General features: G+C 43.8%; 1 protein-coding gene across 4 annotated transcripts in view; it reads left to right on the top strand.

The window, feature by feature from the left end:
* atp8a1 (ATPase phospholipid transporting 8A1) overlaps positions 1-13,161 on the top strand; it is a 160,562-nt gene that overhangs the window by 79,269 nt on the left and 68,132 nt on the right. For 3 of the 4 annotated variants that reach the window (XM_058396948.1, XM_058396945.1, XM_058396946.1), the window contains exons 15-17: positions 3,871-3,915; positions 9,035-9,107; positions 12,603-12,708. In XM_058396948.1, the coding sequence (XP_058252931.1) occupies positions 3,871-3,915; positions 9,035-9,107; positions 12,603-12,708 (224 nt within the window). The remainder of the gene's footprint in view (positions 1-3,870; positions 3,916-9,034; positions 9,108-12,602; positions 12,709-13,161) is intronic. The other variant, XM_058396947.1, reaches the window with a different exon arrangement.

Below are 13,161 nucleotides of genomic sequence, written 5' to 3'. Positions count from 1 at the left end.
AGAGTGGGGGAGACAGGGGGAGACAGACAGAGAAAGTGTGGGGGAGATAGAGGGACACAGACACAGAAAGAGAGGGAGAAAGAGACAGACAGACAGACAGACAGACAGAAAGTGGGGGAGACGGGGGAGACAGAGAAAGAGAGGGAGAAAGAGACAGACAGACAGAAAGTGGGGGAGACAGACAGACAGAGAAAGAGAGGGAGAAAGAGACAGATAGATAGAAAGTGGGGGAGACGGGGAGATGGACAGAGAAAGAGAGGGAGAAAGAGACAGACAGACAGAAAGTGGGGGAGACAGACAGAGAAAGAGTGGGGGAGATAGAGGGAGACAGACAGACAGAAAGTGGGGGAGACAGGGGGAGATGGACAGAGAAAGAGAGGGAGAAAGAGACAGACAGACAGAGAAAGAGAGGGAGAAAGAGACAGAGAAAGAGAGGGAGAAAAAGACAGACAGACAGACAGACAGACAGAGAGTGGGGGAGACAGGGGAAGACAGACAGAGAAAGAGAGGGAGAAAGAGACAGATAGTCAGAGAGTGGGGGAGACAGTCAGAGAGTGGGGGAGACAGGGGGAGACAGTCAGAAAGTGGGGGAGACAGGGGGAGATGGACAGAGAAAGAGAGGGAGAAAGAGACAGACAGACAGAAAGTGGGGGAGACGGGGGAGACAGAGAAAGAGAGGGAGAAAGAGACAGACAGACAGAAAGTGGGGGAGACAGACAGACAGAGAAAGAGATAGATAGACAGAAAGTGGGGGAGACGGGGAGATGGACAGAAAAAGAGAGGGAGAAAGAGACAGACAGACAGAGAAAGAGAGGGAGAAAGAGACAGACAGACAGACAGAGAGTGGGGGAGACAGGGGAAGACAGACAGAGAAAGAGAGGGAGAAAGAGACAGATAGTCAGAGAGAGGGGGAGACAGTCAGAGAGTGGGGAGACAGGGGGAGGGAGACAGTCAGAGAGTGGGGGAGACAGGGGGAGGGAGACAGTCAGAGAGTGGGGGAGACAGGGGGAGGGAGACAGTCAGAGAGTGGGGGAGACAGGGGGAGGGAGACAGTCAGAGAGTGGGGAGACAGGGGAGGGAGACAGTCAGAGAGTGGGGAGACAGGGGGAGACAGGGGAGGGAGACAGTCAGAGAGTGGGGAGACAGTCAGAGAGTGGGGAGACAGGGGAGGGAGACAGTCAGAGAGTGGGGAGACAGGGGAGGGAGACAGTCAGAGAGTGGGGGAGACAGGGGAGGGAGACAGTCAGAGAGTGGGGGAGACAGGGGGAGGGAGTCAGTCAGAGTGTGGGGGAGACAGGGGGAGGGAGACAGAGAGTGGGGGAGACAGGGGAGGGAGACAGAGAGTGGGGAGACAGGGGGAGGGAGACAGAGAGTGGGGGAGACGGGGAGGGAGACAGAGAGTGGGGGAGACAGGGGGAGGGAGACAGAGAGTGGGGGAGACAGGGGAGGGAGACAGAGAGTGGGGAGACGGGGAGGAGACAGAGAGTGGGGAGACAGGGGAGGGAGACAGAGAGTGGGGGAGACGGGGGAAGACAGACAGAGAAAGAGAGGGAGAAAGAGACAGAAAGTCAGAGAGAGGGGGAGACAGGGGGACACAGGCAGACAGGGGGGGAGACAGGGGGAGACAGACAGAGAGTGGGGAAGACAGGGGGAGACAGACAGAGAGTGGGGAAGACAGACAGAGAGTGGGGGAGACGGGGGAGACAGACAGAGAAAGAGTGGGGGAGATAGAGGGAGACAGACACAGAAAGACAGGGAGAAAGAGACAGACAGTCAAAGTGGGGGAGACCGACAGACAGAGAAAGAGAGGGAGAAAGAGACAGACAGTCAAAGTGGGGGAGACAGGGGGAGACAGACAGAGAGTGGGGGAGACAGGGGGAGACAGGGGGAGACAGAGAGTGGGGGAGACAGGGGGAGACAGACAGAGAAAGTGTGGGGGAGATAGAGGGACACAGACACAGAAAGAGAGGGAGAAAGAGACAGACAGACAGAAAGTGGGGGAGACGGGGGAGACAGAGAAAGAGAGGGAGAAAGAGACAGACAGACAGAAAGTGGGGGAGACAGACAGACAGAGAAAGAGAGGGAGAAAGAGACAGATAGATAGATAGAAAGTGGGGGAGACAGAGACAGAAAGTACAAATAATTAAAGCATGATTTGATGAATTTTTTCTGGCATTCTGAAGATAAAAACATCGTCTCTGTCCCTCAGTTTTAACTTCAGCTTTCTGCATGCTGTTGAATGTGATGCATTTCAACCTTTTCCTAAATCTTTCCTGCGTGTCTCTCTGCTCGGACGACAGGGTTTGATAAATCGACCCAGCATGGTGATTGTGTATCCAGGCTGCACAGGATAAGTGCTTTTATTAAAAAAATAGAATTTCTAAGCATCACTTTTCACATGAGAAGAAGTTTAAGCAAACAGCTCTGATTCCAGATCTCAACACTGCTTCATAAAGAGTTACTGAAGAAAAAGAATACTGAGAAGCCAAAGAGTCAGCGCTAAATACGTCTGCATGTTGTGGTGTGCCCTCTCAACCACACTGACCTGCTTACATGACACCAACAGAACAAGTGATGCATTAAATCCCACACACACACACACACACACACACACACACAAACATGTTCCCACACACGGCTAATTACGTAGAACAGTAGCTAATGAAGAAAATCCCAGCGGGTGCAAATGTTAATTAATGTCACCACATTCGTCATGTGAGGCTTCAAACTTTCACCGGAGTTCGAATCCCAGCAGTGTCCCAGACATCCGTGTCCAGTAGCCCTACATAATTAACTCTGTTTTCGGGGTGAGGGGGGTGGTCACTAAGCTGCTTGTGTATGTGGTCGAGGTCAATCAGTGCTCTCTCCCGGCATCTCTACATGAACAGCAGTGTCTCATGGCCATGTCCCCAGGTTCTGGCAACTCGATATGGCTTGTGCCAGGGATGTCCAGTCTTATCCACAAAGGTGCAGGATTTCAATCCATCTGACCAGAAGCCACACCTGAGTCTACTCAAAGCCAAGATCAGTGGAAACCGCTAGAATCAGGTGTAGCTTCTGCTCGATTGGAATAAAAAAACCTGCACCGGCCCCTTTGCGGATAAGATCGGACGCCCCTGGCTCATGCTGTTGGAGCACGTCCGCTTCAGGCTTCATCGTGATGGGTGTCCTGAGATGCTTTTCTGCACGGCATGCTTATGGTCATCTGAGTTACAGTAGTCTTCCTGTCGATCTCGCTCATCAACAAAACTGCTGCTCTATGGGTGTGGTTGTTGCAGTCCTGCAGTCAGAGTCAATAAGGTCTGGTTTGATGTGAATATTAACTAAAGCTCTTCGCCTGTATCTGCATGAGTTTATGCATGAAGTTGCAGCCCCATGATTGGATATAATTGCATGAGTGAGTGTACATATATCATGTAGCAAATCTCCAGCAAAAGCCAGTAGGGAATAGGGTTTCTTCATGTAACTGTAGTTGTAGAATGAGACTCAATGAAAGCTTATAGCCTACATTCACATACATAGACCTCCTATAGATGTTTAAAACTCCTGCTTTTATATTTTCCTGTTGAAAGAAGGGACCATGTTCATTTTTTTTTTACTCACATGAATTGACTATTTTCCGAATACCAGAATGACTAAAGAAAAAAAAAACGCCTTTAAGCCTCTGCTTAACCTGGGTATAAAAGCCAGGGTTACTCACCAGGTCTACTGGAACCAGTTAGATACAATCCTAACTCATCATTCTTCCCCTGATCTAGCTGGTTTTTTTTTTGTACAAGTATTCGATTTTTCTATGTTTTGTTTATTTTATATGTAGTGTATATCCAGGCAGCACTGCGCAGTCTAACTCTTCTCTACTTCACCCGCCAGTCACAGGTCTGAAATGGAGGATGGTAGTTTTGCAGAGGAGGAATGGTAAGCTCTGTGTTGCGTGACCCTGTTGTGCCTTCTTCTGTCGTGTGTTCTTGCCTTGTGTTTTGTCCGGAATGTAGCTTGAACCCTCGTGAAATGACAGTGTTCAGTGGTTCGCAGAGGCATGGTGTCAATGACGATGTGATCCAAACTTGTTTGAAGGTTCCAGGTGCTGTAGAAGGTCATAGTGAGATGATTTTGTCTGGTGTTTTTGTCCTATGTTTGTCAGTGCCTATCCCCCATGTCTCAAAAGTGCTGAGATTTTCAAAACCATTAGACACACACACACGATCTGTTCTGGGTCATGAAATTGCAAACATCTTTTCGCTAATAAGTAGAAAAACATTTAATGTAGGAGATAAAGGCAGCTCTTCTGAGTTTAGACTGAAGGCAGATTTCTTTACTCTTTATTACGGGAGAAAGATGGAAGAGCTGCAGGGAGCAAAGTGCAAGGATTTTTAATCTGGATCTGTTTCCCAATACATTAGTCATTATTAAGAGTTTTACTTCTTACATCTGAACCTCACATTAAGAGTTAGTTAAAATTGCATTTCTATAATAAGCATACAAACAATGCAATGTTTTTCCTATTTTTGCTCATGTGATGGGGTGGGAATAAGAAATAATAATGTTGGAAATATTGAGTATCAAACTTTACACATTTTGAATAGGAGCTTCATTTTAACATCAGCGCACCCTGGAACGCAAAATTATCCATCCAAAATATGGCTGACTTTTATTCCCAACAAAAAATTAGCCAATCAGCAGCTGCGTAGGTGATCTGAATTTTAAGTAAATGACCTGGAAGCCCCGCCCCTTTCTCACGTTCTCCACTAGTAATGTTTGGGCCTGTGTTTGCATTTATTTATTTATTTTTTATAAGATGTGCTGCCCTGGATTTCTTTCCAAGTAAATAGAAAATGTCACGAGTTCACTAAAGTTGAACTAGAATCAGTCCTCATGGGGGAAAGTCTGAATATATCTGTTATATAGGATCCTTTTCTCACAGCCCGGTCTTGCATGAGGATCGGATTTGTCTAGTGCATGACATTTCGAGATTTGATGATTGTGTTCTTTTTGCTGTGCTGTGTGCTGGACGTTGTGTTACTGGGACATTGAGGAGCCGACTGACTCATTCTGCTTGTAAGATAAATAGCTCACTAGTCAATGGATTTATCGCCGGACCGCTTGGGAGCTACAGCATCATTTGCTTCTGCTAACATCTAGAAGAGGAAACATCATTAGCAGACATTATTAGGGGAGGGATATGTGGCTTTATACAAAGAAACAGAAGTGTGGGGAAACAATTCGGACGAATTCCCTTTGTTCACAGCCATGCTGCAGAGGCGCAGAGCCGAATTCTCACTCGTGTGTCTGTGGTGGTGATGTGTGGCACAGGAACATGGTGTGTGTGTGTGTGCGTGCATGTGCGGGAGTGTAAGAGAGAGTAAGAGGAAATTAAGAAGCATCACCCTCACCCTTCTTTGCATCTTCTGCTTTTATTATTCCACTCAGAGATGCTGTATGAAAACTACCAGGATTTTTCACATTAGCCACGTATTCAGTCATTTGGGCTTTGAAATAGGTGGTGGGGGGGGTAAGCAAATTAGTGTATGACAGATTGCATTAAGCTTGTATCTGTGATGAGACTTCAGGCTATAAAGGTCTGTAAAACCACATCAGCAACAGAGTCTGTTTCCGTGGTGACGGTTGCTTGGCTGCAGCTCATCAATAGCGTGATCATCGGGTCAGGCAGTGCGGCTTACTGAATCACTCTACAGGTTGGATAATGACTTCGGTGCTTTCTCCAGTCCAGGGGATGTGGACATGAGTCAGAAGGTTTAAACGTTGTCTCCTTGATGAATTAGCTCCATTTACACAAAGATTCAGCAGGCATTGTATGTTCCAGTGGTTAAGGGAATACTCCACAGCATCTATACCCATAGCATCTGTTGCAGATTAGGTCCTGCTATAGACGAGGCTTCTATATATCCCAGGGTGTATCCCATCTCACACACACACAGTGGATTGGTTTCAGATTGATTGCAATCCTGACCAGGATTAATTGCTTAAAGAAGATGAAAGGATCAATGGAGAGTATAACAGGACAAGCTCAACTAATACAAATGACTTACTGTCCCCCATGGAATTGATGTAGTGATGCACAGTTATGTGAAAACTGAGACAAGTCGATTTTGGTAACATAAACACATTCTTCCCTTAGTCTTATCTCTCAAAGGACTAGTATTCTCAAGGCTGCTGTTATGCCAAATGAATCAACCTTTCTGTCCAATCACAGTCAAGTATTCAGCAAAACTATAAGTGGAAAGAACAGAGAAGGACAGGACATGCGGTTAGAGAAAAATAGTGTATATATATATATATATATATATATATATATATATATATATATATATATATATATATATATATAATAGTATAATCTGTATAGACTATACACTACATTACATCATGGATTATTTTCCTCTATCGGCATGTCATAAAGTGTTTTATTCCTCTTGCACCACAGCAGTTTACTAAAAATTACACTTTAATTTCTTAATGGCGCATGCTATTTCATTTTTAATAACAGTGAATGTTGTTAAAGAAGTTGTTTGCTGTTATAACAGTTGTTATATCAACTTCTTACAGAAAACTTAACAATTCAGTATTTGTTAAATAACATCATATAACGTCTATCTGTTTATTATTAGTCGTAGTTTATATGGAGGGTCCGCAATGCAAGTCCATGTGTAAGTTGATGACAAAGATGCAGTGAATGCAGGGAACTTTTCATTCCACTGACCTCCATTCATACACATGCGATAGCCGAAGACCGGAAACGCAAGCTCAGTGACAGAAGTAAACTCAGTCCTGTGAATTCATATTATGAGAAAACCGACATATCATAGCGTGATGTCTTCAGAAAAGCCAAGATGGAGGAAGCACTGGTTATAGAAGCGTAGCACCAGCAGCTTCGTCACAGCATCCATGATGGGGGAAAAACGCTTTGGCATGCGATATCATATCCTGTCGCCGCCCCCATTCTCAGCATTCTCTGAAGACATTTCACACATTGAAAGCTCAGTTCGATTTTCCCTTTAAAATCAACACGTTAATCGAAACCTATTTGAATCACAGCCAGTGCTGCGGTCATAGATAATTCATTCATGCTGTCAGAATTGAGATTTCAGCAGCGCTGTGGTGTAAGTGACAATAAAGGCCGTCACAGTGAGCTTGATGGTTTGCAGTGTCAGTCATTTCACAGTAAGCACTTCTTGGTCAGGTTGAGTGATAATAAAAGCCCCAAAGCACTTAAATCTCTCGTGATGGTCAGATCTCTTGTGAGACTGAGATAAGGCTGGATGGATGTTTTTGACCGGCTGTGTGTGAGCAGGATCAGTTCAGCTGTGTTTCTGAAGCATTTTGCCTTTGGAGCTCTATACTTTTTAATGCATGCACTATATAATGATTGCCATCTGCTGTAATCTGTTGATTCCTTTTCAGAGGTGTTTGTGTGTAAGGTGTGAGCGATATGGCGAAACATTTCTGTATTTCATGCTGAAGAGGTAAAAAAGAACAGGAAATTGGATTGTGGGGGGTGCAGGCGCTAAGTCACTGCCTGATCCTTTTTGCATGATTCAATTGATTTGCCTTAATATCTGTTGGATATGTTGTGATATTATTCAGTGTTGCAGAACATGATGCTGTGCTCCTGCTTGAGTACACTGAGTACAAGTGAGACATCACGTCATGCTGTTTTTCTCTCGTCTGTATACTAAAGCGTACTTTACGAAGTTCTGTCTCGCAGCATTAAGCAGCAAATGATGGACGTGACGTTAAAACAACAATGGATGAGGAACTGTCAGGGTTTTATTTCTTCCTAGAAGCATCTCAAAGGTCAATATTTAATTTTGGGAAAAGGAAATAGGCCCCGCCCACTTCTAGTTACACCAATGCGGATAGGAATATAGGAATTAGATACAGATATAATGAAAATAATCAAAACAATTAATTGTACAGTTTATTGCATGCTTGATTATGCTACTTGAGGTTTTTTGATCCTGAAGTTTCTGACTTGTTAGTGCTAAGCCATAAATAACGTTGAAAGTTGAAGATCTTTCTTTTAGGACGTTTTACTAGACAACATGACTCATTATAATGAATGGAAATCTTCTGTGTATATCAGCATACATTAATAGAATATTAATTAAGGGTACTAATACTAATAATTAAGGGTACTAACACTAAGTGTTAGTACCCTGTCAGAAAAGTGTCCACTTAGTCTAGTGTGCACCCTTTTGTACCTTCAGTGTATATCTTTTACCTAGAAGTGTGTGTATAATTTTACCATTACTCTATAAATTTTTTTGTAATCCATTTATGTTCCTTAAATCTTGGTGACTACATCCATTTCTAAGTGAATATATTGTATATAGAGAAGATGACACGCGTCACAAGGACATGTACAGTTCAGTGCACTTGGTTCGAGTGTTCAGCCACTGGTTTGGAAATAAAGGCATTTACCTGTAAGGATTCTTGAAGGCTTTGCAGGAGTTAAATGACAGTGTTATATAGGCAGCATGGATGGCCCTATAGCAGAAGCTTGTTCAGTATCAGACTATAGATAACTCCACTAGCGTGCTGATAAACTGCAGGCTATACATCACTGACCCAGAAGATCGATAGTGCTTCAAAAAAGCGCAGCAGCCTGCAATGTGAAAACCTGGCTGCAGGTGAAAACGGCCATGTTGGGACACTTTGTATCGAGAAACTAATCAGATACAAATGTACTAGCTGCGGATCACAAGATAATTTACAGCAGGAATGTTGTGTCTTTCTAATAAGTCTTTGCTGGTTTGCGGGTAATGATCATTAACAGAGCGATTAAGTCAAGATATACTAGCAATATGCAGAAGTGGAGTATCATTAAGAGAGGAGAGCTGGCTTGTGTATCCTCAGTAAACTTTGAAAGTTAATCTTCATCATGTCTTGTTTATGTAGGCCATAATGTCCACTCCATGTGTAATGTCTTTTTTGTTGTTGTTGTCTTTTCCACTCTGTCCAGTTCTAATCTTTTTTATTTCTCTCTCTCTCTCTCTCTCTCTCTCTCTCTATGCAGTCACAGCTCTCATTCGATGGAGGAAGCTGGATTTAATGACCCCAGTTTACTGGAAAATCTGCAAAGCAATCATGTAAGTACTGTAAAAGCAGAGATGTTCAATAAAAAGTAATAAAATTCACGTCTGGAGTCTGTACCTTAGAGACCAAGTCAAGTCCCGGTCTCTTTAATCTCGAGTCAGGTCCCAAGTGAACAGAATCTACTCGAGGAGTATGTGTGAACGTTTACTGTATAACAGCAACTAGTATTATTCACAGTAAAGCGGGGGAAGACATTAGCTCAATAATTGTGGGTAAATATATTTAGAACTATATATATTACCACCTGCCTAATATTGTGTTAGTCCCCTGTTTTGCTCCCAAAACAGACGTCATGCTCTGTGTATTCTGACCCCTTTCTATCAGAACCAGCATTAACTTCTTCAGTAATTTGAGCAACAGTAGCTCGTCTGTTGGATCGGATCACACGGACCAGCCTTCTCTCCCCTCGTGCATCAATGAGTCTTGACCGCCCATGACCCTGTCACCGGTTCACCACTGTTCCTTGGACCACTTTTGATAGATACTGACCACTGCAGAGCGGGAACACCCCACAAGAGCTGCAGTTTTGGAGATGCTCTGATTCAGTCGTCTAGCCATCACAATTTGGCCCTTCGTCAAACTCGCTCAAATCCTTACACTTGCCCATTTTTCCTGCTTCTAACACTTCAACATTGAGGACAAAATGTTGACTTGCTGCCTAATATATCCCACCCACTAACAGGTGCCATGATGAGGAGATCATCAGTTATCAACACAAGGAATCATAAAAAATCATTAAAAAGCGACTACACATGCACAAATAAAAAATCATGTATTATTTTACTGCAACTTTCATAGATAATTCACAATCATATGAAAGGCAGATCGTTCACAAGATGAGTCACAAATCAAGTCAGTGACTCATATAGGACGAGTCTGACTCACAAGTCAAGACTAAAGTTCAAGCCACAATTAGACCTCAGTCTCAGACTCTGTGTCTGCTAAGCTTTTCTCAATCAGCTGGAGATTTCAGCAAGTCCAGGATTTCCCAGCATTCATATCTCCCCATATCTGCTGCTAGTGGCACACAGAAAATGAAATGAGTTGCACAAGCAGAGGAAGAGAAAGTGAAAATTGGAATGTGAAGTGATGCCAGGCAAAAACACACACGGGTGTCGAGAGTGTGATTAGTTTGGGGATGGTGTGGTTAGCGTGGTTTGATTCAGCAACTCTGGACTAGTCTAATCTTGTTCATTATGGGAATAGCTATACCCAGATCAGGGGGGATGTCCTCTGGTGTTTATTCTCTTGAAATCACAGCCATGAGGTTTAGTTTGGGGAGTTTCTTTAATGATAAGTTTGACGTTCAGGAACAGTCAGGTGGTTTTTGAAAACCAGTTGTGGTCTGTGGAGGTTCTGCTTCATTTTTTTCCACAGCAGTAGGAATAGAGATGTGGTCTAACATTTCTCCTTTTTTTTTTGCTAAAAGCTTTAGTATGTTAATATTTTGTTTATACACTCTATTTCCAAAGGTTTTGGGACACCCCTCCAAATCATTGAATTCAGGGACTGAGCTCGGCCCCTTAGTTCCAGTGAAAGGAACTCTTAATGCTTCAGCATACCAAGACAATTTCATGCTCCCAACTTTGTGGGAACAGTTTGAGGATGACCCCTTCCTGTTTCAACATGACTGTGCACCAATGCACAAAGCAAGGTCCATAAAGACATCATCATAAAGATAAAGATCAGTCTAATTCATCCCAAAGGTGTTTTATTGGGTTGAGGTCAGGACTCTGTGCAGGCCAGTCAAGTTTCTCCACACCAAACTCACCCAGTCTTTATGGACCTTGCTTTGTGCACTGGTGTGCAGTCGTGTTGGAACAGGAAGGGGTCATCCCCAAACTGTTCACACAAAGTTGGGAGCATGAAATTGTCCAGAATGTCTTGGTATGCTGAAGCATTGGGAACCAAGCCCAACCCCTGAAACACAACACCTGAATTCAATGATTTGGACGGGTGTCCCAAAACTTTTGGCAATATAGTGTATATGACAATCCACTTCACCTGAATCTTGGTTATACCAGTTGTTCCCCATTTTATAAAACTGACCTCAAAGCAGACTTTATCTGCGATATTGAACAATTAATCTGCTGTCCAGGAGGAATTTGTATGTTTCTCAAACAAGCCCTGAATCTTATGTGAGTATGGCCTGGAGTATAAGATGGTGGTGTTTATGTACACAGGAAGGGCTTTTCTCACAGCTTTAAACCTGAAAGTGTGACTGTTCACAGAACTCGAAATTTTGACCACAAAGTCTTTTTCTTTTCCTTCTTTTTTGGTGTCAGAATTTATAAATGTCAATCAACAAGGACTGATACGCATTCCAAGGCAGCCTTCGATACAGCTCCTTATATTCCCTGTCACTTTCAATCTCTGCTTTATAGACAGCTCTGGCATCTGCTCCTGTTCTTTGAAGCCACAGTGGTCTTCTGAATAGCAGTGTGTCTGTCTCTCTTCTTCTGCCTGTCTCTGTGTCCCTTACACTTTCTCTCTCTCTCTCTCTCTCTCTCTCTCTCTCTCTGTCTCCCTCTCTCTCCTTACCTGTCTTCCTCACTGTCTTTGTTTCTCTCTCTCTCTCTCTCTCTCTCTCTCTCTCTCTGTGTGTGCGCCTCTCTTCCTGCCTGTCTCTCTCTCTCTTTTTCTCTGTGCCTCTCTCTCTCTCTCTGGCTCTCTGTCTGTCTCTCTCTCCTTACCTGTCTCCCTCACTGTCTTTGTTTCTCTCTCTCTCTCTCTCTCTCTCTGTGTGTGCACCTCTCTTCCTGCCTGTCTCTCTCTCTCTTTTTCTCTGTGCCTCTCTCTCTCTCTCTGGCTCTCTGTCTGTCTCTCTCTCCTTACCTGTCTCCCTCACTGTCTTTGTTTCTCTCTCTCTCTCTCTCTCTCTCTCTCTCTCTCTCTCTCTCTCTCTCTCTCTCTCTCTCTGTGTGTGCCTCTCTTCCTGCCTGTCTCTCTCTCTCTCTCTCTCTCTCTTTCTCTCTGTGCCTCTCTCTTTCTTTCTCTGTGCCTCTCTCTCTCTTCCTGCCCCCCCCCCTCTCTCTCTCTCTCTCTCTCTCCCCACCTCAGCCTGCCTTTGATATGCACTCACTCCATCTGCTTTGTTTGTGCTCTCACACAATTATGCACCAAAGAGTAAACACAAGGACACACAGGATAAAAGGATCATAATTACGTTTACTCACGGCCCAGAAACAGACGACGTGCAAAACACATCGAAGAGACACGTGTTCTGTTTGACATATTCCTCTCTTGGTGCATCAGTGTAATAAAATAATAATAATAAGTAAACAAAGTTCATCATTTGGACATATCACCATCTTCAGTCTGAATGATCTTTTATCTCGAGGAGGTTTCCTCTAAGATCAGTCGCTGGTGTTAATTCCAGTAAATGCAGCTATGATGAGTGTTATGTTAAATGTGGAGTGTATTCTCTACACACACACTGCCGCAAGTTCCCACAGTCTGTGTATTGTTTTGTTGTTTCCCTCTTCCAGCCCACTGCTGCTGTGATAATGGACTTTATGACCATGATGGCGATCTGTCACACAGCTGTCCCTGAACGCAACGACGACACCATCACCTACCAAGCCGCCTCTCCGGGTCTGTCAGACAATTCCGTATATAATCTCAGCCTTGTTTAGTGGTTCATTTTATTTGTATAACACTTTTACCAATGCACACTGCTCCAGAGCTGATGTACATGAATATAAAAATTCAGTAAACAGTTTGAATTAAAATTTTTACCCCTAATGAGCAAGCCAGAGATACAGAGGCAAAAAAAACCCCCTCCCTGACGTGATATAAGGAAGAAGAGGAACCAGACATCCTTATCTTGGTGACGAGATGAATGATGAATCACTTTATTGCATGAGAGAATGATGATCACTTTATTGCATGGTTTATCATATAAAAGTGACTTTTATTCCAAAATGACATTAGCAGTCATGACCCTATGTGTGAAAGACTGGAGATTTCAGAAGGTAGATTTTGCGAGAGGGTTTTGGAGTCGAGATCTTCGGTCCGGAGTCATGAATGAAATCTTCATCATGTCGC

Source organism: Hemibagrus wyckioides, linkage group LG08, assembly GCF_019097595.1.
Source record: "Hemibagrus wyckioides isolate EC202008001 linkage group LG08, SWU_Hwy_1.0, whole genome shotgun sequence".
Lineage (NCBI taxonomy): Eukaryota > Metazoa > Chordata > Actinopteri > Siluriformes > Bagridae > Hemibagrus > Hemibagrus wyckioides.
This window is presented reverse-complemented; position numbering and strand designations above follow the sequence as displayed.